The sequence below is a fragment of the Engystomops pustulosus genome, chromosome 3 (assembly GCF_040894005.1).
Source record: "Engystomops pustulosus chromosome 3, aEngPut4.maternal, whole genome shotgun sequence".
Lineage (NCBI taxonomy): Eukaryota > Metazoa > Chordata > Amphibia > Anura > Leptodactylidae > Engystomops > Engystomops pustulosus.
Genome location: NC_092413.1, coordinates 220,204,373 through 220,229,228, shown reverse-complemented (window position 1 = coordinate 220,229,228; position 24,856 = coordinate 220,204,373). Strand labels below are relative to the sequence as shown.

The window sequence follows — 24,856 nt, the reverse complement described above, 5'->3', positions numbered from 1 at the left end:
TGGATTCAGTCTACCTCACCATTTGACTTCCTGAGAACAATCGCAGAATATATACAAAGAATTAGCGAAGTCACTGGATGTCCCATTTTCTTTACTGTATACTGCCTGACTGTCCCCTTCAGACAATCCCCACTTGTTAGCATTAAGCTGATCACAAAGGGGCTCATTTACTAAGGGTCCGGATCGCGCACTTTCGTCGGGTTTCCCGACGATTTCCGATTTGCCCTGAATTGGCCAGGGATTTTGGCACACACGATCGGATTTTGGCGCCGGCTTTCACGCGACAGAAGTCGGGGGGGGGGGGCGGTTTGAGGGTTTGGCCGTCAGACAACCCGACGGGAAAACCATGGAATTTAAAAAATAATTTGTGTTGCAAGAGCAGCACTTACATGCACCGGGACGAAGAAGGTGAACTTCGGCGGACCTCGGCGCAGCAACGACACCTGCTGGATACCGGGTGCACGGACCTTAGTGAATCCCGGCAGAACCCGAATCCTCGTCGGAGAAGGCGCCGCTGCATCGCGACTGGACAGGGTAAATGTGCCCCAAAGTATCCATTGATCCCAAGCGATCGGCTGTACTCGATGGAAAGAGTATTCAGTTTTCCCTGCAGTGACACCGCTGGCCAAATAGAGTATTACACTGGGTCCATTCTAATGAATGGGTAGTTTTGGTAAGACAGGACGGGATTGGTCCTCCAGAAGGAGGCGTGTTCTGTGTAACCGCTCTACACTAATCCAATGAAAGAAAATTAGATTTTAACTCATTAAGGGATTTTTAAGAGGCATGAGAAGAGAAGGCCTAGACCTGAGTGATTGTGACATCACGGCTAAGCGCTGGGAAGAAGCCCATTATCTGTAGGAATGGAGGGGGTCAAGGCCTATTAACTCTATGAGTGCACCTCATCCAGCCCGTAATAGAAAGCACAAAGCACCGACACTCGCGTTCCCTTCTTTTACTCATTAGGACACAACACATTACAGATCACTAAATGCTGAAAAACGATTTTCTCCTAAAAGTCGTTATTCCTGGAAAATAAATGCTATTAACACCCCCCCCCCCCTCCTCCGGACCTCACTGCTGGCAGCCGGATCAGAGAGCCCATTAGCTTATTGATGTATCTATTCTACGGGAACGGCGCGTTAACAAGTGATTTTCTGCCCCTTTGAATTAATGCATCATCTGATGGCGTGAGGTCTATGGGGACACCCCGGCCGTGATCGCTCGTCCTAGATGTACCGCAATGATGACAGGGATTGTGAGATCAGAGGGACGAGGATGCGGGGAGTATGATGAATGATCGGATGGATTGCTGCATGGGGTAGGTCGATCCTATAGACAATGGGGATCATTTACTAAGGGCCTGAATCGCGTTTTTACGGCGGGTTACCCGAATTTTTCTGTTTTGCGCCGATTTTCCCTGTATTGCCCCGGGTTTTTGGCACACGCAATCGGATTGTGGCGCATCAGCGCTGGCATGCACACGATGGAAATCGGGGGGCGTGGCCGAACGAAAACCCGACGGATTCGGAGAAACCGCCGAATTTAAAAAAAAAAAAAGTGTCGCTGGACACGCGCTTACCTTCACTCGGATCGGCTTGGTGAAGTTCAGTGCATTCCGAGGAACATCAGTGCAGCAGCGACACCTGGTGGACGTCGGAGGAAATGCCTTAGTGAATCGCCGGAAGACCCGAATCCACCGTAGAGAAGGCGCCGCTGGATCGCGAATGGACCGGGTAAGTAAATCTGCCCCAATGACTACAGAACCTCCTGCCCTAGTGTTGGGATAAAGGACGACTGCAGTTGCCACTAGGCGGGGATTGTGTAGGGATTTTGGTGGGATTTTCTGGCCATCTATCTTTATAGGTAAAATAAGACTTAGGGTCCAGGATTTTTGATAAGAACTTACCACATCTAAAGTCTATGACCTTCTTAAAGGGAATGTGCCACCATAGATGCTTGTCTGCCCATAGGAGATGGTACAAGTGTGTGAAGTCTGAGCACTGGGAACCCCCAGAATTCAGGAAGAATTGGGGGTTGTGTGCCCCCTGTTGTGCCAGCCTGTGCCCCATTCACTACTATGGGACGTCTGAGACAAAGTAGTGATGGGAGAGGAGGTCACGCACCTGTGCCCTGTATACAAGTGGGTTTATCAGGGAATATAGGTCCCTTCTCCCCATCACTATGGGGTCCCATTGGTTAAAGAATAAGTGTCAGGTTTAGACGGTCATGGGCCTGGGCTGTATGACAATCATGGCCCATTACAAGTCTAATTATTTCATGGGATTAACTTCCTTGTTATCCTCCTGGGAAAGGAGGGCGCCCTTTTGTCAACTTTTAGATCTGCAGTTTGAGGACCTTGGGAGGACCTAGAATGTGTTGTATATAAATGTGTTGAGAGCTTGAGGATTTCATGGCTCTTTATTATCTCTACATGCCGGTATCAAACATTGTGAGTGGTTCAGGTGGCTATGGGCCCCACTGGAAGCCTTGGGCCCCGGGCGACCACCCAAACCGCCTACATTACCATCTACTACTAGTATTGTGGCACAATCCCTTTAATAGGAACAACTTAGATTTCTCAAACAATTTCAAACCGACTACTCAAATTTGCCTCAACATTGCCCCAACCATCAGGGGAAAGTCTACCATTCCAGATGGGTCTCTCAGGTTATAAGATAACTTTTTCTACGTATATTCTGAAGCCTCCTGATCTTTCTTTTGTTCCTTCATCTTCCAAATTTTCCATTCTCCCCAGCCTTTTGTAGTGTTATTCCACCATTGCTTTGCTAGGACCATTGTAGGTGGTTGATAGTGATCAGACGTGGTGGTCAGTGGATACATTTATCTTGAGGCACAATCCCTTTAAGGTGGACATATACCACAGATTCAGTATGTTTAAATCCAATATCCCTGACCTTTCTTTCCTTCTATGGGACCACCCTCAATCATGCTACAGATTACACTCCCGACTGTAACATTGTATAATCATTGTACATTGTATAACTCCAGTTATGTGGCACCTAGAAACACAATCCTTGTGTAATATTAAAGGGGAGATTCTCCTCTTTAAAATGAAACCATAAGTGTTTCCAGGTGAGCGGTTCAGGTTTTTTTTCAGGGTAGGTCTTATATATGGGGTAGGTCTTATTTTTGGAGAGACAAGGTAAATAGTCATACAGTCCACATCTAAGTTTTCATTGAGGGTGTTTGGCCAGTTCTACGCAAATCCTAACTTTGTTCTTCCACATTTTCCATGCTTAGCAGTGCTTTACAGTGCCGTAGGTGATCTGTAGTCACCAGACACTACATGTAGCGGATAAGTGTCTGTTATGGCACACTCCCTTTAAGGCTACACTACCCGCCTCCTTACCTTGAGGTTATTGGCGAGGGACCTCTCCTCCTGTTTCAGCCATTTATTGTCCTCCAGCATCTGCTGCTGCTGACGGTTCATGACCTGCAGCATCTTGGCCCGTTCCTTCTCCCAAATCTTCTGGGCTTCTTCTCGACTGCTCGGCTTCAGAAAATCCTCTTCCTTTCCGAGGAATGAAAAGTGTAAAAATGAGGTCACGTATTGTCCTGCTCTTGGTCTCCGCACCCAAAGCAAGTTCCCCCGGCAGGTAACAGAGCAGGATAGTATCGGCAAGCATGCAAGCCTTACCCTCATACTGCGACGCTTGATGATGCTATGGCGCGGGAGCGGTGGACTACGGGTGGAGTCAATAGGAGACTGGTATTCTGTAGGGCTACAGAGCGTGGGCGAGCTGGCACAAAGACTCTCGGGCACCTGTGCAGAAAAGGCGCGGGACACAGACACAAACAGACGGTTAGCAGACGAGGGAAGCACAAATACACAAGTCATCGCAACGCAGACAAGAATGATCGACACGGTATTTAGCGTAAGCAGCTCTGTCTACACCCGAGTAAGGGGCAGCGCCACTGGCAAGGCGAGACGTGGACCACCAGGGGCATCCGTGGCCAATATTTATGGGTGGCTTGCCTTTGTCGGAGGATGGGGCTCACTTTATCCTTTCATACTGGGTTTCTCCACCTCCCACTAGGATTCACCATGACTTACAGGGTTCGGAGTTACCTTATCTCTCCATGTGCCTTAATCTGTATAGGAATCCTCAGGGTCCGTGTATTACAGTGACCCCCAAACATAACTTTTCTAATATCACCTCCGCCACTCGCCTTATAATGAATTAGCTGTAGTGGGAAGACTAATGTACTTCTACAGTATAATCACATAAAATATGGATATGTTTTAGTTGCAATACCACTCCGAACCACATGGTGTGCTGTAGGGAAGCCGAAAGACACAAAAACAACAGCAAAGCAAATCAAAGTAAGGCAAATGTGATTACCGTACATTATTAGCCGAAATTCAACAATAAGCTCTGACAATGATTCCAGGGGTTTTAACAATAGCAAATGTTATATCAATTTAGTAAGAGGAACGATAGCTGAAGTAAACTACAGGGTCTAAACCGTGCTACCATCCAATAAACACAAACTTGTTGGAGGACTTTGTCAAAATTAATGAGATCTCAACAGACCACATCCTGAGGTCTTACATCCTGAGGTCCTACATCCTGAGGTCTTACATCCTGAGGTCCTACATCCTGAGGTCCTACATCCTGAGGTCCTACATCCTGAGGTCCTACATCCTGAGGTCCTACATCCTGAGGTCTTACATCCTGAGGTCCTACATCCTGAGGTCCTACATCCTGAGGTCCTACATCCTGAGGTCTTACATCCTGAGGTCCTACATCCTGAGGTCCTACATCCTGAGGTCCTACATCCTGAGTTCTTACATCCTGAGGTCCTACACCCTGAGGTCCTACATCCTGAGGTCCTACACCCTGAGGTGCACACGTGGCAGATGTTAGAGGAAATCTATCGTCAGAATCCATCATGATAAACCAGCGACACTTACTCCTAGATCCAGACACCATGACTGTGGTAATCGTCTTATATGTGTCATCCATGGCCTCCTTCCTTCTACAACTAACTTTTAAAATTATGCTAATGAGCCTGAAGGGCTCTAGGGGGAGTTAACAGAGCTCCTCTGAGCTGTGGCTTCAGAGATTGCTACAATGTACTTCTGCACAGTGCAACAGCCGGTGAAGCTACAGCACATAAGGACTTTGGTAAAGCTCTAAGAGCCCTTCTGGATCATTAGCATAATTTTAAAAGATGTCTTTAGATGGAGGGAGGGCATGGATAACAAATGTAAGAAGATTACCACAGTCCCGGTGCCTGGACCTATGAGTATACGTCCCTGGTTTATCATGATGGATTTTGAAGATAGATTTCCTTTAAAAAATGTAAAGGATAAGTGTGACTGTATGGATTGTAGCACTGTGTGATCCGTGCACACCTCCTTTCCCTACTGAGATTTATACGTCCACAAGACTCTTGCTACCTGCACTTGTGGCTTCTGATTTGACCTTGGACTGTCCCTGACCACTACCTGCCCTGACCCTGACCTGTCTATTTTCTAGCCGCCTCCTCCGATGACATTTGACCCCTGTGGAGCTCGTCATCCCACATCTTGTCATAGAACCTGATAATATTGGAGGATTTTGTAAAAATCAATAGGATCTAACCCCAAATCCAATGTGTAGAGCGGTTCCATACACTATTACAGCTGAGGGGTGGAGCGCTATGTCTGCTGTGTGTAATATGCAGATGTCAGTGGCCCCCGCACATCAATTCAGTGTTAATTGATTATAAATGACATTTAATGTTCCCATAATCCTGTTGGTAGCTGTAGACGGCAGGGCGGTGGCGCTGCGGAGTCATTATGTTGTGGTCTCGCTCCGGGTATCTCCGCAGTGAGCGTCCCTGACGCGGAAAGATAACTTTTTCCAATCACATCGGGAATGTCCCTGGTCCTGGCGCCTTACATCGCCCTCAGCCCAAATCACATCATTTCTGCTGAACAGCAGGAAGGGAGACACAAAGGAGCGTCCATCCCCGGACTCCCCCGCCACAGCCTGCGCACATCTGTATCACACAGGCAGCACACAGGGAGGGGGAGCACTGGTAATTGGCTTCTGGCGCTGGGATTTTTTGGTTAATATTCAGTCTACGGCAGCAAGATTTAAATTGACTCTTTATACTGCAGATACACAGCTGCCCAGGAGATAAGGAAGAGCTCCGGGGTCAGGGAGAGATGGCCGGGCTCCGAATTATTATCTCAGAGCTCAGAAAAGATCCAGGGCCTGGGATATAAAGTCTGGAAATATCTGAGACAAAGTATGTCAGGGGTGATGAGGGATATGAGATAGTATGTCAGGGATGATCAGGGATATGAGATAGTATGTCAGGCATGATGAGAGATATGAGATAGTATGTCAGGGATGATCAGGGATATGAGATAGTATGTCAGGGATGATGAGAGATATGAGATAGTATGTCAGGGATGATGAGAGATATGAGATAGTATGTCAGGGATGATCAGGGATATGAGATAGTATGTCAGGGATGATGAGAGATATGAGATAGTATGTCAGGGATGATGAGAGATATGAGATAGTATGTCAGGGATGATGAGGGATATGAGATAGTATGTCAGGGATGATGAGAGATATGAGATAGTATGTCAGGGATGATGAGAGATATGAGATAGTATGTCAGGGATGATGAGAGATGTGAGATAGTATGTCAGGGATGATCAGGGATATGAGATAGTATGTCAGGGATGATGAGGGATATGAGATAGTATGTCAGGGATGATGAGAGATATGAGATAGTATGTCAGGGATGATGAGAGATGTGAGATAGTATGTCAGGGATGATCAGGGATATGAGATAGTATGTCAGGGATGATGAGGGATATGAGATAGTATGTCAGGGATGATGAGAGATATGAGATAGTATGTCAGGGATGATGAGAGATATGAGATAGTATGTCAGGGATGATGAGAGATGTGAGATAGTATGTCAGGGATGATGAGAGATATGAGATAGTATGTCAGGGATGATGAGGGATATGAGATAGTATGTCAGGGATGATCAGGGATATGAGATAGTATGTCAGGGATGATGAGAGATATGAGATAGTATGTCAGGGATGATGAGAGATATGAGATAGTATGTCAGGGATGATCAGGGATATGAGATAGTATGTCAGGGATGATGAGGGATATGAGATAGTATGTCAGGGATGATGAGAGATATGAGATAGTATGTCAGGGATGATGAGAGATATGAGATAGTATGTCAGGGATGATGAGAGATATGAGATAGTATGTCAGGGATGATGAGAGATATGAGATAGTATGTCAGGGATGATGAGAGATATGAGATAGTATGTCAGGGATGATCAGGGATATGAGATAGTATGTCAGGGATGATCAGGGATATGAGATAGTATGTCAGGGATGATGAGAGATATGAGATAGTATGTCAGGGATGATGAGTGATATGAGATAGTATGTCAGGGATGATGAGAGATATGAGATAGTATGTCAGGGATGATCAGGGATATGAGATAGTATGTCAGGGATGATGAGAGATATGAGATAGTATGTCAGGGATGATCAGGGATATGAGATAGTATGTCAGGGATGATGAGGGATATGAGATAGTATGTCAGGGATGATCAGGGATATGAGATAGTATGTCAGGGATGATCAGGGATATGAGATAGTATGTCAGGGTTGATCAGGGATATGAGATAGTATGTCAGGGATGATGAGGGATATAAAGATAGTATGTCAGGGATGATGAGAGATATGAGATAGTATGTCAGGGATGATGAGAGATATGAGATAGTATGTCAGGGATGATCAGGGATATGAGATAGTATGTCAGGGATGATGAGAGATATGAGATAGTATGTCAGGGATGATCAGGGATATGAGATAGTATGTCAGGGATGATGAGAGATATGAGATAGTATGTCAGGGATGATGAGAGATATGAGATAGTATGTCAGGGATGATGAGAGATATGAGATAGTATGTCAGGGATGATGAGAGATATGAGATAGTATGTCAGGGATGATGAGGGATATAAAGATAGTATGTCAGGGATGATGAGGGATATGAGATAGTATGTCAGGGATGATCAGGGATATGAGATAGTATGTCAGGGATGATCAGGGATATGAGATAGTATGTCAGGGATGATGAGAGATATGAGATAGTATGTCAGGGATGATGAGGGATATGAGATAGTATGTCAGGGATGATGAGGGATATGAGATAGTATGTCAGGGATGATGAGAGATATGAGATAGTATGTCAGGGGTGATGAGAGATATGAGATAGTATGTCAGGGATGATGAGAGATATGAGATAGTATGTCAGGGATGATGAGGGATATGAGATAGTATGTCAGGGATGATCAGGGATATGAGATAGTATGTCAGGGATGATGAGAGATATGAGATAGTATGTCAGGGATGATGAGGGATATGAGATAGTATGTCAGGGATGATCAGGGATATGAGATAGTATGTCAGGGATGATGAGAGATATGAGATAGTATGTCAGGGGTGATGAGAGATATGAGATAGTATGTCAGGGATGATGAGAGATATGAGATAGTATGTCAGGGATGATGAGGGATATGAGATAGTATGTCAGGGATGATCAGGGATATGAGATAGTATGTCAGGGATGATGAGAGATATGAGATAGTATGTCAGGGGTGATGAGAGATATGAGATAGTATGTCAGGGATGATGAGAGATATGAGATAGTATGTCAGGGGTGATGAGAGATATGAGATAGTATGTCAGGGATGATGAGAGATATGAGATAGTATGTCAGGGGTGATGAGAGATATGAGATGGTATGTCAGGGATGATGAGGGATATGAGATAGTATGTCAGGGATGATGAGAGATATGAGATAGTATGTCAGGGATGATGAGAGATATGAGATAGTATGTCAGGGGTGATGAGAGATATGAGATAGTATGTCAGGGATGATGAGAGATATGAGATAGTATGTCAGGGATGATGAGAGATATGAGATAGTATGTCAGGGATGATGAGAGATATGAGATAGTATGTCAGGGATGATGAGAGATATGAGATAGTATGTCAGGGATGATCAGGGATATGAGATAGTATGTCAGGGGTGATGAGAGATATGAGATAGTATGTCAGGGATGATGAGGGATATGAGATAGTATGTCAGGGATGATCAGGGATATGAGATAGTATGTCAGGGATGATGAGAGATATGAGATAGTATGTCAGGGATGATGAGAGATATGAGATAGTATGTCAGGGATGATGAGAGATATGAGATAGTATGTCAGGGATGATGAGGGATATCATAGTATCATAGTATATAAGGCTGGAAGGAGACGCAAGTCCATCAAGTCCAACCTTCAAGAATTAAATAAATGTTTTATCCCCATAACCCGTGATATTTTTTCTCTCCAGAAAGTCATCCAGGCCTCTCTTGAACATGTACATAGAGTCGGCCATAACAACCTCCTGCGGCAGAGAGTTCCATAGTCTCACTGCTCCTACAGTAAAGAATCTTTGTCTATGGTGATGGTAGAATCGCCTCTCCTCTAGGCGTAGAGGATGCCCCCTTGTCCTGGTCACAGGCCTAGGTATAAAAAGATCTTTGGAGAGATCCTTGTACTGTCCGTTCAGGTATTTGTACATTGTAATAAGGTCTCCCCTCAGTCGTCTTTTTTCTAAACTGAATAATCCCAAATTTTGTAATCTGTCATTGTATTCTAATCCCCCCATTCCCCTAATAATCCTGGTTGCTCTCCTCTGCACCCGTTCCAGCTCTACTATATCCTTTTTATATACTGGTGCCCAAAACTGTACACAATATTCCATGTGTGGTCTGACTAGGGATTTGTATAAGGGCAGAACTATGTCTTTATCATGAGAATCTATTCCTCTCTTGATACATCCCATTATTTTATTTGCTTTAGCAGCAGCCGCCTGGCTCTGGTCACTAAAATTAAGTTTACCATCCACCAATACGCCCAAGTCCTTTTCAGCTTCAGTTTTACTAAGTAATTGACCGTTTAGAACATAATTATACTTTTTGTTTCCATGGCCCAAGTGCATAACTTTACATTTATCTACATTAAACCTCATCAACCATTTCTCTGCCCATCCCTCAAGCTTCCACAAATCCCTCTGTAATGCTAAACTATCGACCTCAGTATTTATTACTTTACACAGCTTAGTATCATCTGCAAATATTGAAACTTGACTGTGTAAACCCACTACAAGGTCATTAATAAAAATATTAAAAAGAAGTGGCCCCAATACTGACCCCTGTGGCACTCCACTGGTAACATCAACCCAATCTGAGAATGTGCCATTAATGACCACCCTCTGTTTTCTATCACTAAGCCAATTACTTACCCAGATACACAGATTTTCTCCTATTCCCAGCAGTCTCATTTTATATACCAACCTTTTATGTGGCACGGTGTCAAATGCCTTTGAAAAGTCCAGATATACAACATCCACAGCGTCCCCCAGATCCAGTCTTGAACTTACCTCCTCGTAGAAACCAATCAGATTAGTCTGACAGGACCGATCTCTCATAAACCCATGCTGACGCTGGGTTATAAGGTTGTGCACAGTGAGATAGCATCTCTAATAAACCCCTCAAATATTTTCCCCACCACAGCAGTTAGACTTACGGGTCTGTAGTTTCCAGGATCGCTATTTGATCCTTTTTTGTATATTGGTACCACATTTGCCATGCGCCATTCCTGTGGAACATAACCAGTCCTCAGTGAATCTTCAAATATTAAAAATAACGGTCTGTCTATCACCGTACATAATTCATGCAGAACCCGGGGGTGTATGCCATCTGGCCCCGGTGATTTATCTATCTTAGTGGTTGCGAGGCGGCGCCGTACCTCTTCCTGGGTTAAACTGTTGACATTATAAAAAGAATTTACATTATTCCTCATTGTGTCTTCCACCAGGGGATTTTCCTGGGTAAAGACAGTTGAGAAGGCGACATTCAGTAGATTGGCCCTTTCCTCATCTCCTTCCACCATGACCCCCATGTTATTTCTAAGGGGACCCACACTCTCTGTTTTTAGTTTCTTATCATTTATATACTTGAAAAATAATTTGGGATTATTTTTGCTCTCCCTGGCAATATTTCTTTCAGTCTCTATTTTTGCGGCCTTTATCTGTTTTTTACAGGATTTGTTTTTCTCTCTATAATCCTGTAATGCCTCATCGCTACCTTCACGTTTTAGCACCTTAAACGCTTTATCTTTCTCGCTTATTGCTTTCCTTACAAGACTAGTTAGCCACATAGGGTTTTTCTTGTTCCTTTTATGCTTTTTCCCATAAGGTATGTGTTTCTCACAGGACTTTTTCAGAATATATGAGAAAAAGTCCCATTTTTGGGGGGGGCTTTTGTCTTTGAGAACATTATCCCAGTCTATGCCTTTAAGGTCGTCCCTTAGTTGATGAAAATTTGCCCTCCTGAAGTTTAGAGTGTTGGTTGCCCCTTCACTAACGCTCTTAGTAAAGCGTAATACAAAATCAATGATATTATGATCACTATATCCCAGGTTCCCCCCAACCTGTAGTTTTGATACCCTATCAGGTCTGTTGGTAAGGATAAGGTCCAGCAGTGCCCCCCCTCTTGTTGGCTCCAGGACTAGTTGCGACAGGTAATTGTCTTTTGTTGTTGACAAGAACCTGCTGCCTTTGAAGGACCTGCAGGTTTCTGCCCCCCAGTCAATATCTGGGTAATTGAAGTCCCCCATGATAAGTACTTCACCATGCTTTGAAGCCGCATCCATTTCACTTATCAGCATTTCCTCTGTTGCCTCCATTATATTTGGAGCCTTATAACAAACCCCTAGTAATATTTTATTATTCTTTTTCCCTCCCCTTATCTCCACCCATAGGGACTCCACATTTGCGTTACTGATGTCATCTCGCAAGACGGGCTTGAGGCAAGAATTCACATATAAACAAACCCCTCCCCCTTTTTTATTTATACGATCCTTTCTAAAAAGACTATAACCATCTATAGTAACAGCCCAGTCATAGCTACTGTCCAGCCATGTCTCGCTGATACCCACTATATCAGATTTCCGTTCCAACATCAAGACTTCCAGTTCCTCCATTTTGTTTGTGAGGCTTCTGGCATTTGTGTACATACACTTTATATGGTTTTCCCTGTCCGTATTCCTTTTGTCCTTATTCCCCAATCTCATTCCAGCCCCCCTTCCTCCCCCATGGACTATGACTCTTCCCAGCTCTCTATGTACACTGTCTATTTGCCCTGCACAAGTGTAGTTGCCCTCCCCCCAGGTCTCTAGTTTAAACACTCCTCCAACCTTCTAGCCATTTTTTCCCCTAAAACAGCGGCCCCCTCCCCATTGAGGTGCAGCCCATCCCTACTGTAGAGCCTGTAGCCAACAGAAAAGTCAGTCCAGTTATCCATGAACCCAAACCCCTCCTTTCTACACCAACTTTTGAGCCACTTATTTACCTCCCTGATCTCCCGCTGCCTTTCTGGTGTGGCACGTGGTACAGGCAGTATTTCGGAGAAAATTACCTTTGAGGTATGGCCTAAATCTCTGAAATCATTTTTAAGGACCTTCCACCTACCTCTTACTTTGTCATTAGTGCCAGTGTGGACCATGACCGCTGGTTCCTCACCAGCCCCTCCCAGTAATCCATCAACCCGATCCGCAACATGCCGAACCCGAGCACCCGGCAAACAACACACTGTTTGGTATGCACGGTCTTTGTGACAGATTGCCCTGTGTGTTCCCCTAATAATCGAATCTCCCACTACCAGCACCTGTCTGACCTTGCCTGTGCTCCCATTACCCTTCTTACTGGAGCACACATTCCCCTGGTTGCTAGCGGCCACATCTTTCTGCAGCATTGCTACCCCAGAGCTGATATCCCCCTCATCCTCCAGCCTGGCAAACTTATTGGGGTGCACCAGATCAGGACTAGACTCTCTACAACTCTTCCCTCTACCCCGCCTTCTACATGTTACCCAACTAGCTGCCCCCTCACTCTGCACCTCCATACTTCCCTCCCCACAACTATCTTCCCCAGAGAGTTTGTGCTCCAGGAGCAGTAAACTTCGCTCCATATTATCAATTGCCCGCAGCCTTGAAACTTGCTCATTTAGATCCAGAATCTGGGCTTCCAGATGAGCAATTTTCACACACCCCACACAGCAGTATTCCCCCTCGAACGGCTGTTCAAGGAAAGCATACATGGCACAGGATGTACACTGTGTAGCAATGCCACTTATGGAGTCCATTATTCTAATGGGAATTACAATAGAAATATACATGGAAAGAAGTATTTACAGTCAAAGTAACACAGAACACAGAAGTTACCTGCTAAAGCCCCTCAAACTTAAGTCCCTTAAACGTAAGTCACACTTAAGACACTGCACACACTGAGGATCAATGCACACTCGCTGCCAAGCTCATACACTCGCTTTGCTAATGCTTTTTTAAAAGTTATCTGCCACAAAAATCTGCAGAGCTCACTGCAACAAGATCTGGCTGCAAACCACCAAACAAACTGACCACAGAAGTATATAAAGCCTGCTAATTAGATAGCCACACCCCACTATTAATTAGGCAGCACCTGTGACTATACTGTCTAGATAAGCAAGGTGAATGCCTCCCTATACCCCCCACACAATATACAGATTATGCAAGTAAAATACCTTCAGATCTACTTGGTTGCAATAAAAATCACACAATGAATATCAGGAAATAAAAAATGTAGATGCACTTATCTATTTGTTGCTGGATCCAAAAAGTATTCCTTCCCTTAAACGTAAGTCACACTTAAGACACTGCACACACTTGAGATCAATGCACACTCGCCGCCAAGCTCTCACACTCGCTTTGCTAATGCTTTTTTAAAAGTTATCTGCCACAAAAATCTGCAGAGCTCACTGCACAAGATCTGGCTGCAAACCAGATCAGATATGAGATAGTATGTCAGGGATGATGAGAGATATGAGATAGTATGTCAGGGATGATCAGGGATATGAGATAGTATGTCAGGGATGATCAGGGATATGAGATAGTATGTCAGGGATGATGAGAGATATGAGATAGTATGTCAGGGATGATCAGGGATATGAGATAGTATGTCAGGGATGATGAGAGATATGAGATAGTATGTCAGGGATGATGAGAGATATGAGATAGTATGTCAGGGATGATGAGGGATATGAGATAGTATGTCAGGGATGATGAGGGATATAAAGATAGTATGTCAGGGATGATCAGAGATATGAGATAGTATGTCAGGGATGATCAGGGATATGAGATAGTATGTCAGGGATGATCAGGGATATGAGATAGTATGTCAGGGATGATCAGGGATATGAGATAGTATGTCAGGGATGATGAGAGATATGAGATAGTATGTCAGGGATGATGAGAGATATGAGATAGTATGTCAGGGATGATGAGAGATATGAGATAGTATGTCAGGGATGATGAGTGATATGAGATAGTATGTCAGGGATGATCAGGGATATGAGATAGTATGTCAGGGATGATGAGAGATATGAGATAGTATGTCAGGGATGATCAGGGATATGAGATAGTATGTCAGGGATGATGAGAGATATGAGATAGTATGTCAGGGATGATCAGGGATATGAGATAGTATGTCAGGGATGATCAGGGATATGAGATAGTATGTCAGGGATGATGAGAGATATGAGATAGTATGTCAGGGATGATCAGGGATATGAGATAGTATGTCAGGGATGATGAGAGATATGAGATAGTATGTCAGGGATGATGAGGGATATCATAGTATCATAGTATATAAGGCTGGAAGGAGACGCAAGTCCATCAAGTCCAACCTTCAAGAATTAAATAAATGTTTTATCCCCATAACCCGTGATATTTTTTCTCTCCAGAAAGTCATCCAGGCCTCTCTTGAACATGTACATAGAGTCGGCCATAACAACCTCCTGCGGCAGAGAGTTCCATAGTCTCACTGCTCCTACAGTAAAGAATCTTTGTCTATGGTGATGGTAGAATCGCCTCTCCTCTAGGCGTAGAGGATGCCCCCTTGTCCTGGTCACAGGCCTAGGTATAAAAAGATCTTTGGAGAGATCCTTGTACTGTCCGTTCAGGTATTTGTACATTGTAATAAGGTCTCCCCTCAGTCGTCTTTTTTCTAAACTGAATAATCCCAAATTTTGTAATCTGTCATTGTATTCTAATCCCCCCATTCCCCTAATAATCCTGGTTGCTCTCCTCTGCACCCGTTCCAGCTCTACTATATCCTTTTTATACACTGGTGCCCAAAACTGTACACAATATTCCATGTGTGGTCTGACTAGGGATTTGTATAAGGGCAGAACTATGTCTTTATCATGAGAATCTATTCCTCTCTTGATACATCCCATTATTTTATTTGCTTTAGCAGCAGCCGCCTGGCTCTGGTCACTAAAATTAAGTTTACCATCCACCAATACGCCCAAGTCCTTTTCAGCTTCAGTTTTACTAAGTAATTGACCGTTTAGAACATAATTATACTTTTTGTTTCCATGGCCCAAGTGCATAACTTTACATTTATCTACATTAAACCTCATCAACCATTTCTCTGCCCATCCCTCAAGCTTCCACAAATCCCTCTGTAATGCTAAACTATCGACCTCAGTATTTATTACTTTACACAGCTTAGTATCATCTGCAAATATTGAAACTTGACTGTGTAAACCCACTACAAGGTCATTAATAAAAATATTAAAAAGAAGTGGCCCCAATACTGACCCCTGTGGCACTCCACTGGTAACATCAACCCAATCTGAGAATGTGCCATTAATGACCACCCTCTGTTTTCTATCACTAAGCCAATTACTTACCCAGATACACAGATTTTCTCCTATTCCCAGCAGTCTCATTTTATATACCAACCTTTTATGTGGCACGGTGTCAAATGCCTTTGAAAAGTCCAGATATACAACATCCACAGCGTCCCCCAGATCCAGTCTTGAACTTACCTCCTCGTAGAAACCAATCAGATTAGTCTGACAGGACCGATCTCTCATAAACCCATGCTGACGCTGGGTTATAAGGTTGTGCACAGTGAGATAGCATCTCTAATAAACCCCTCAAATATTTTCCCCACCACAGCAGTTAGACTTACGGGTCTGTAGTTTCCAGGATCGCTATTTGATCCTTTTTTGTATATTGGTACCACATTTGCCATGCGCCATTCCTGTGGAACATAACCAGTCCTCAGTGAATCTTCAAATATTAAAAATAACGGTCTGTCTATCACCGTACATAATTCATGCAGAACCCGGGGGTGTATGCCATCTGGCCCAGGTGATTTATCTATCTTAGTGGTTGCGAGGCGGCGCCGTACCTCTTCCTGGGTTAAACTGTTGACATTATAAAAAGAATTTACATTATTCCTCATTGTGTCTTCCACCAGGGGATTTTCCTGGGTAAAGACAGTTGAGAAGGCGACATTCAGTAGATTGGCCCTTTCCTCATCTCCTTCCACCATGACCCCCATGTTATTTCTAAGGGGACCCACACTCTCTGTTTTTAGTTTCTTATCATTTATATACTTGAAAAATAATTTGGGATTATTTTTGCTCTCCCTGGCAATATTTCTTTCAGTCTCTATTTTTGCGGCCTTTATCTGTTTTTTACAGGATTTGTTTTTCTCTCTATAATCCTGTAATGCCTCATCGCTACCTTCACGTTTTAGCACCTTAAACGCTTTATCTTTCTCGCTTATTGCTTTCCTTACAAGACTAGTTAGCCACATAGGGTTTTTCTTGTTCCTTTTATGCTTTTTCCCATAAGGTATGTGTTTCTCACAGGACTTTTTCAGAATATATGAGAAAAAGTCCCATTTTTGGGGGGGGCTTTTGTCTTTGAGAACATTATCCCAGTCTATGCCTTTAAGGTCGTCCCTTAGTTGATGAAAATTTGCCCTCCTGAAGTTTAGAGTGTTGGTTGCCCCTTCACTAACGCTCTTAGTAAAGCGTAATACAAAATCAATGATATTATGATCACTATATCCCAGGTTCCCCCCAACCTGTAGTTTTGATACCCTATCAGGTCTGTTGGTAAGGATAAGGTCCAGCAGTGCCCCCCCTCTTGTTGGCTCCAGGACTAGTTGCGACAGGTAATTGTCTTTTGTTGTTGACAAGAACCTGCTGCCTTTGAAGGACCTGCAGGTTTCTGCCCCCCAGTCAATATCTGGGTAATTGAAGTCCCCCATGATAAGTACTTCACCATGCTTTGAAGCCGCATCCATTTCACTTATCAGCATTTCCTCTGTTGCCTCCATTATATTTGGAGCCTTATAACAAACCCCTAGTAATATTTTATTATTCTTTTTCCCTCCCCTTATCTCCACCCATAGGGACTCCACATTTGCGTTACTGATGTCATCTCGCAAGACGGGCTTGAGGCAAGAATTCACATATAAACAAACCCCTCCCCCTTTTTTATTTATACGATCCTTTCTAAAAAGACTATAACCATCTATAGTAACAGCCCAGTCATAGCTACTGTCCAGCCATGTCTCGCTGATACCCACTATATCAGATTTCCGTTCCAACATCAAGACTTCCAGTTCCTCCATTTTGTTTGTGAGGCTTCTGGCATTTGTGTACATACACTTTATATGGTTTTCCCTGTCCGTATTCCTTTTGTCCTTATTCCCCAATCTCATTCCAGCCCCCCTTCCTCCCCCATGGACTATGACTCTTCCCAGCTCTCTATGTACACTGTCTATTTGCCCTGCACAAGTGTAGTTGCCCTCCCCCCAGGTCTCTAGTTTAAACACTCCTCCAACCTTCTAGCCATTTTTTCCCCTAAAACAGCGGCCCCCTCCCCATTGAGGTGCAGCCCATCCCTACTGTAGAGCCTGTAGCCAACAGAAAAGTCAGTCCAGTTATCCATGAACCCAAACCCCTCCTTTCTACACCAACTTTTGAGCCACTTATTTACCTCCCTGATCTCCCGCTGCCTTTCTGGTGTGGCACGTGGTACAGGCAGTATTTCGGAGAAAATTACCTTTGAGGTATGGCCTAAATCTCTGAAATCATTTTTAAGGACCTTCCACCTACCTCTTACTTTGTCATTAGTGCCAGTGTGGACCATGACCGCTGGTTCCTCACCAGCCCCTCCCAGTAATCCATCAACCCGATCCGCAACATGCCGAACCCGAGCACCCGGCAAACAACACACTGTTTGGTATGCACGGTCTTTGTGACAGATTGCCCTGTGTGTTCCCCTAATAATCGAATCTCCCACTACCAGCACCTGTCTGACCTTGCCTGTGCTCCCATTACCCTTCTTACTGGAGCACACATTCCCCTGGTTGCTAGCGGCCACATCTTTCTGCAGCATTGCTACCCCAGAGCTGATATCCCCCTCATCCTCCAGCCTGGCAAACTTATTGGGGTGCACCAGATCAGGACTAGACTCTCTACAACTCTTCCCTCTACCCCGCCTTCTACATGTTACCCAACTAGCTGCCCCCTCACTCTGCACCTCCATACTTCCCTCCCCACAACTATCTTCCCCAGAGAGTTTGTGCTCCAGGAGCAGTAAACTTCGCTCCATATTATCAATTGCCCGCAGCCTTGAAACTTGCTCATTTAGATCCAGAATCTGGGCTTCCAGATGAGCAATTTTCACACACCCCACACAGCAGTATTCCCCCTCGAACGGCTGTTCAAGGAAAGCATACATGGCACAGGATGTACACTGTGTAGCAATGCCACTTATGGAGTCCATTATTCTAATGGGAATTACAATAGAAATATACATGGAAAGAAGTATTTACAGTCAAAGTAACACAGAACACAGAAGTTACCTGCTAAAGCCCCTCAAACTTAAGTCCCTTAAACGTAAGTCACACTTAAGACACTGCACACACTGAGGATCAATGCACACTCGCTGCCAAGCTCATACACTCGCTTTGCTAATGCTTTTTTAAAAGTTATCTGCCACAAAAATCTGCAGAGCTCACTGCAACAAGATCTGGCTGCAAACCACCAAACAAACTGACCACAGAAGTATATAAAGCCTGCTAATTAGATAGCCACACCCCACTATTAATTAGGCAGCACCTGTGACTATACTGTCTAGATAAGCAAGGTGAATGCCTCCCTATACCCCCCACACAATATACAGATTATGCAAGTAAAATACCTTCAGATCTACTTGGTTGCAATAAAAATCACACAATGAATATCAGGAAATAAAAAATGTAGATGCACTTATCTATTTGTTGCTGGATCCAAAAAGTATTCCTTCCCTTAAACGTAAGTCACACTTAAGACACTGCACACACTTGAGATCAATGCACACTCGCCGCCAAGCTCTCACACTCGCTTTGCTAATGCTTTTTTAAAAGTTATCTGCCACAAAAATCTGCAGAGCTCACTGCACAAGATCTGGCTGCAAACCAGATCAGATATGAGATAGTATGTCAGGGATGATGAGAGATATGAGATAGTATGTCAGGGATGATCAGGGATATGAGATAGTATGTCAGGGATGATCAGGGATATGAGATAGTATGTCAGGGATGATGAGAGATATGAGATAGTATGTCAGGGATGATCAGGGATATGAGATAGTATGTCAGGGATGATGAGAGATATGAGATAGTATGTCAGGGATGATGAGAGATATGAGATAGTATGTCAGGGATGATGAGGGATATGAGATAGTATGTCAGGGATGATGAGGGATATAAAGATAGTATGTCAGGGATGATCAGAGATATGAGATAGTATGTCAGGGATGATCAGGGATATGAGATAGTATGTCAGGGATGATCAGGGATATGAGATAGTATGTCAGGGATGATCAGGGATATGAGATAGTATGTCAGGGATGATGAGAGATATGAGATAGTATGTCAGGGATGATGAGAGATATGAGATAGTATGTCAGGGATGATGAGGGATATAAAGATAGTATGTCAGGGATGATCAGAGATATGAGATAGTATGTCAGGGATGATCAGGGATATGAGATAGTATGTCAGGGATGATCAGGGATATGAGATAGTATGTCAGGGATGATCAGGGATATGAGATAGTATGTCAGGGATGATGAGAGATATGAGATAGTATGTCAGGGATGATGAGAGATATGAGATAGTATGTCAGGGATGATGAGAGATATGAGATAGTATGTCAGGGATGATGAGTGATATGAGATAGTATGTCAGGGATGATCAGGGATATGAGATAGTATGTCAGGGATGATGAGAGATATGAGATAGTATGTCAGGGATGATCAGGGATATGAGATAGTATGTCAGGGATGATGAGAGATATGAGATAGTATGTCAGGGATGATCAGGGATATGAGATAGTATGTCAGGGATGATCAGGGATATGAGATAGTATGTCAGGGATGATGAGAGATATGAGATAGTATGTCAGGGATGATCAGGGATATGAGATAGTATGTCAGGGATGATGAGAGATATGAGATAGTATGTCAGGGATGATGAGAGATATGAGATAGTATGTCAGGGATGATGAGGGATATAAAGATAGTATGTCAGGGATGATCAGAGATATGAGATAGTATGTCAGGGATGATCAGGGATATGAGATAGTATGTCAGGGATGATCAGGGATATGAGATAGTATGTCAGGGATGATCAGGGATATGAGATAGTATGTCAGGGATGATGAGAGATATGAGATAGTATGTCAGGGATGATCAGGGATATGAGATAGTATGTCAGGGATGATGAGAGATATGAGATAGTATGTCAGGGGTGATGAGGGATATGAGATAGTATGTCAGGGATGATCAGGGATATGAGATAGTATGTCAGGGATGATGAGAGATATGAGATAGTATGTCAGGGGTGATGAGGGATATGAGATAGTATGTCAGGGATGATGAGTGATATGAGATAGTATGTCAGGGATGATCAGGGATATGAGATAGTATGTCAGGGGTGATGAGGGATATGAGATAGTATGTCAGGGATGATGAGAGATATGAGATAGTATGTCAGGGATGATGAGAGATATGAGATAGTATGTCAGGGATGATGAGAGATATGAGATAGTATGTCAGGGATGATCAGGGATATGAGATAGTATGTCAGGGATGATGAGAGATATGAGATAGTATGTCAGGGATGATGAGGGATATGAGATAGTATGTCAGGGATGATGAGAGATATGAGATAGTATGTCAGGGATGATCAGGGATATGAGATAGTATGTCAGGGATGATGAGTGATATGAGATAGTATGACAGGGGTGATGAGAGATATGAGATATTATGTCAGGGATGATCAGGGATATGAGATAGTATGTCAGGGATGATGAGTGATATGAGATAGTATGTCAGGGATGATGAGAGATATGAGATAGTATGTCAGGGATGATGAGAGATATGAGATAGTATGTCAGGGATGATGAGAGATATGAGATAGTATGTCAGGGATGATCAGGGATATGAGATAGTATGTCAGGGATGATGAGAGATATGAGATAGTATGTCAGGGATGATCAGGGATATGAGATAGTATGTCAGGGATGATGAGAGATATGAGATAGTATGTCAGGGGTGATGAGGGATATGAGATAGTATGTCAGGGATGATCAGGGATATGAGATAGTATGTCAGGGATGATCAGGGATATGAGATAGTATGTCAGGGATGATGAGAGATATGAGATAGTATGTCAGGGATGATGAGAGATATGAGATAGTATGTCAGGGATGATGAGAGATATGAGATAGTATGTCAGGGATGATCAGGGATATGAGATAGTATGTCAGGGATGATGAGAGATATGAGATAGTATGTCAGGGATGATCAGGGATATGAGATAGTATGTCAGGGATGATGAGAGATATGAGATAGTATGTCAGGGGTGATGAGGGATATGAGATAGTATGTCAGGGATGATCAGGGATATGAGATAGTATGTCAGGGATGATGAGAGATATGAGATAGTATGTCAGGGGTGATGAGGGATATGAGATAGTATGTCAGGGATGATGAGAGATATGAGATAGTATGTCAGGGGTGATGAGAGATATGAGATAGTATGTCAGGGATGATGAGAGATATGAGATAGTATGTCAGGGATGATGAGAGATATGAGATAGTATGTCAGGGATGATGAGAGATATGAGATAGTATGTCAGGGATGATGAGTGATATGAGATAGTATGTCAGGGATGATGAGTGATATGAGATAGTATGTCAGGGATGATCAGGGATATGAGATAGTATGTCAGGGATGATCAGGGATATGAGATAGTATGTCAGGGATGATGAGTGATATGAGATAGTATGTCAGGGATGATGAGTGATATGAGATAGTATGTCAGGGATGATCAGGGATATGAGATAGTATGTCAGGGATGATGAGAGATATGAGATAGTATGTCAGGGATGATGAGTGATATGAGATAGTATGTCAGGGATGATCAGGGATATGAGATAGTATGTCAGGGGTGATGAGGGATATGAGATAGTATGTCAGGGATGATGAGAGATATGAGATAGTATGTCAGGGATGATGAGAGATATGAGATAGTATGTCAGGGATGATGAGAGATATGAGATAGTATGTCAGGGATGATCAGGGATATGAGATAGTATGTCAGGGATGATGAGAGATATGAGATAGTATGTCAGGGATGATGAGGGATATGAGATAGTATGTCAGGGATGATGAGAGATATGAGATAGTATGTCAGGGATGATCAGGGATATGAGATAGTATGTCAGGGATGATGAGTGATATGAGATAGTATGACAGGGGTGATGAGAGATATGAGATATTATGTCAGGGATGATCAGGGATATGAGATAGTATGTCAGGGATGATCAGGGATATGAGATAGTATGTCAGGGATGATCAGGGATATGAGATAGTATGTCAGGGATGATGAGAGATATGAGATAGTATGTCAGGGATGATCAGGGATATGAGATAGTATGTCAGGGATGATGAGGGATATGAGATAGTATGTAAGGGATGATGAGAGATATGAGATAGTATGTCAGGGATGATGAGTGATATGAGATAGTATGACAGGGGTGATGAGAGATATGAGATATTATGTCAGGGATGATCAGGGATATGAGATAGTATGTCAGGGATGATGAGTGATATGAGATAGTATGTCAGGGATGATGAGAGATATGAGATAGTATGTCAGGGATGATGAGAGATATGAGATAGTATGTCAGGGATGATCACGCCCATATACCTGTAAAACGAAAGACACCGCACAATACTGAAAACTTACCTGGAACTGTAGACTAGGAGCCAGGAGGTTCCCGGGTGCTGCCGCCTTGTATTTCGGGCGGCTCGGCTGTGGGAGAAGGGAAAAGTTTTGTCATTTTTCAGATCTCTGTGACCTAAGAGAATGCAATATGTAATATTCTATCTATATGCTGATTCTATATGGAATAGTGACTAGAGAATAATAATGAGGGGGGACAGACGTGTACCTTATGCTGAATCTTATAGTAAAACCGAATAGTTACATTTACTCCAGTCACATCCAGAGCTGCACAAATAATCCCTATGCTGCTTTCTGGTGCATTACAGTATAGTGTGATGTGATGTTTCTATGATGCAGACACTGAACCAGCAGGGGGCGACAGATAACTATGAGACAGGACTCCAGCAGAAGGCTGAACGCAGCTCTGGATGTGTCTAGAGCATAACGCGTGATGTTCACAGATATGATTCCCATGAATTACCTTTGGAGGAGGCTCCTGCGTTGCGATTGGCTCGATGATTTTGGGAGGACGCTGCCTGTTATTTCTTTCTTTGTCCTTTGCAATCTCTTTCTCTGTCTGATAGATGTCACTGCGGGGGGAAAAGAAAACAGTCACCACCAGCGCACCCCAGGCTGCACCCAACATCCGCTCCAAAAGACCACAAGCAAACACAGAGAATGTCCAGCAGAATGAGAAATGTCCTTAGGAAATATAGGGGGAGATTTATCATCAAGTGTCTGAGGTTAAACTGTTCTAATTGCCCAAGGGAACCAATCACGGCTCAGCTTTCATTTTATAAACATCTGTGGGAAGATGAAAGCTGAGCTCTGATTGGGTGCCATGGGCAACAAGAACAGTTCTGCTCTAAGAGGCCTATGATAAATCTCCCCCATAGTCCAATGGAGAAAGGATTTCCAGCGCACACTCTTGTCCGGTTAAAATCTTGCTTTATTGGTGCAACAATACATCGGTTGTGTTCACAATGAAGAAATAAGTGATCAACGCGTTTCGGCTGAACAGCCTTAGTCTTGATCTCATATAACACATAAAATTGTGACCCTTTATATAAAACTAGCGAAGATGGTCACATGACCAAATTCGCAAACAAGGAGGGAGGCGAAAATAAATTTAACCCTTCTCACAGAAAAAAAGAGACATACTGCAAATACTAGACTAGATGTAATCCATGGTCTAGATGAATATATACCATTAGGAGAAACAAAGATGTTAAAATACATATTGCAAGGTACATATTTTTGTTAATAAACTGTTATCAGATCATGTCTATGGTTAATTCCTTTTGGTTGTCTGGTTTCTAAAACGAAAATCCAGTACGATTCTCTGTTCAAAAGTTTCTTTTGTAAATCTCCGCCTCTAGCGGGCTTGGAGACTTTTTCAATACCTGTCCATTTGCAACTGGATAAGTCCCCTTCGTGCACATCTCTAAAGTGCTTGGTAAGAGAGGAGACATTAAATGAGTTGTTTGTTACGTCTGACATATGTCGTCTAATACGAAATTTTGCCGGACAGGTTGTACAGCCTACATATTGTATTCTGCACAAAGTGCAGTAAGCCAAGTAGATGATATTAGAGGTGTTACAATTAA

General features: G+C 43.4%; 1 protein-coding gene across 4 annotated transcripts in view; it reads right to left on the bottom strand.

Annotated features, from left to right (window-relative positions):
- The window catches only part of PTK2B (protein tyrosine kinase 2 beta), a 140,628-nt gene that overhangs the window by 21,005 nt on the left and 94,767 nt on the right, over positions 1 to 24,856 (bottom strand). For 3 of the 4 annotated variants that reach the window (XM_072143871.1, XM_072143875.1, XM_072143873.1), the window contains 4 exons: positions 23,731 to 23,839; positions 23,271 to 23,336; positions 3,662 to 3,787; positions 3,374 to 3,535 (listed from right to left, as the gene is read on the bottom strand). In XM_072143871.1, the coding sequence (XP_071999972.1) occupies positions 3,374 to 3,535; positions 3,662 to 3,787; positions 23,271 to 23,336; positions 23,731 to 23,839 (463 nt within the window). The remainder of the gene's footprint in view (positions 1 to 3,373; positions 3,536 to 3,661; positions 3,788 to 23,270; positions 23,337 to 23,730; positions 23,840 to 24,856) is intronic. The other variant, XM_072143872.1, reaches the window with a different exon arrangement.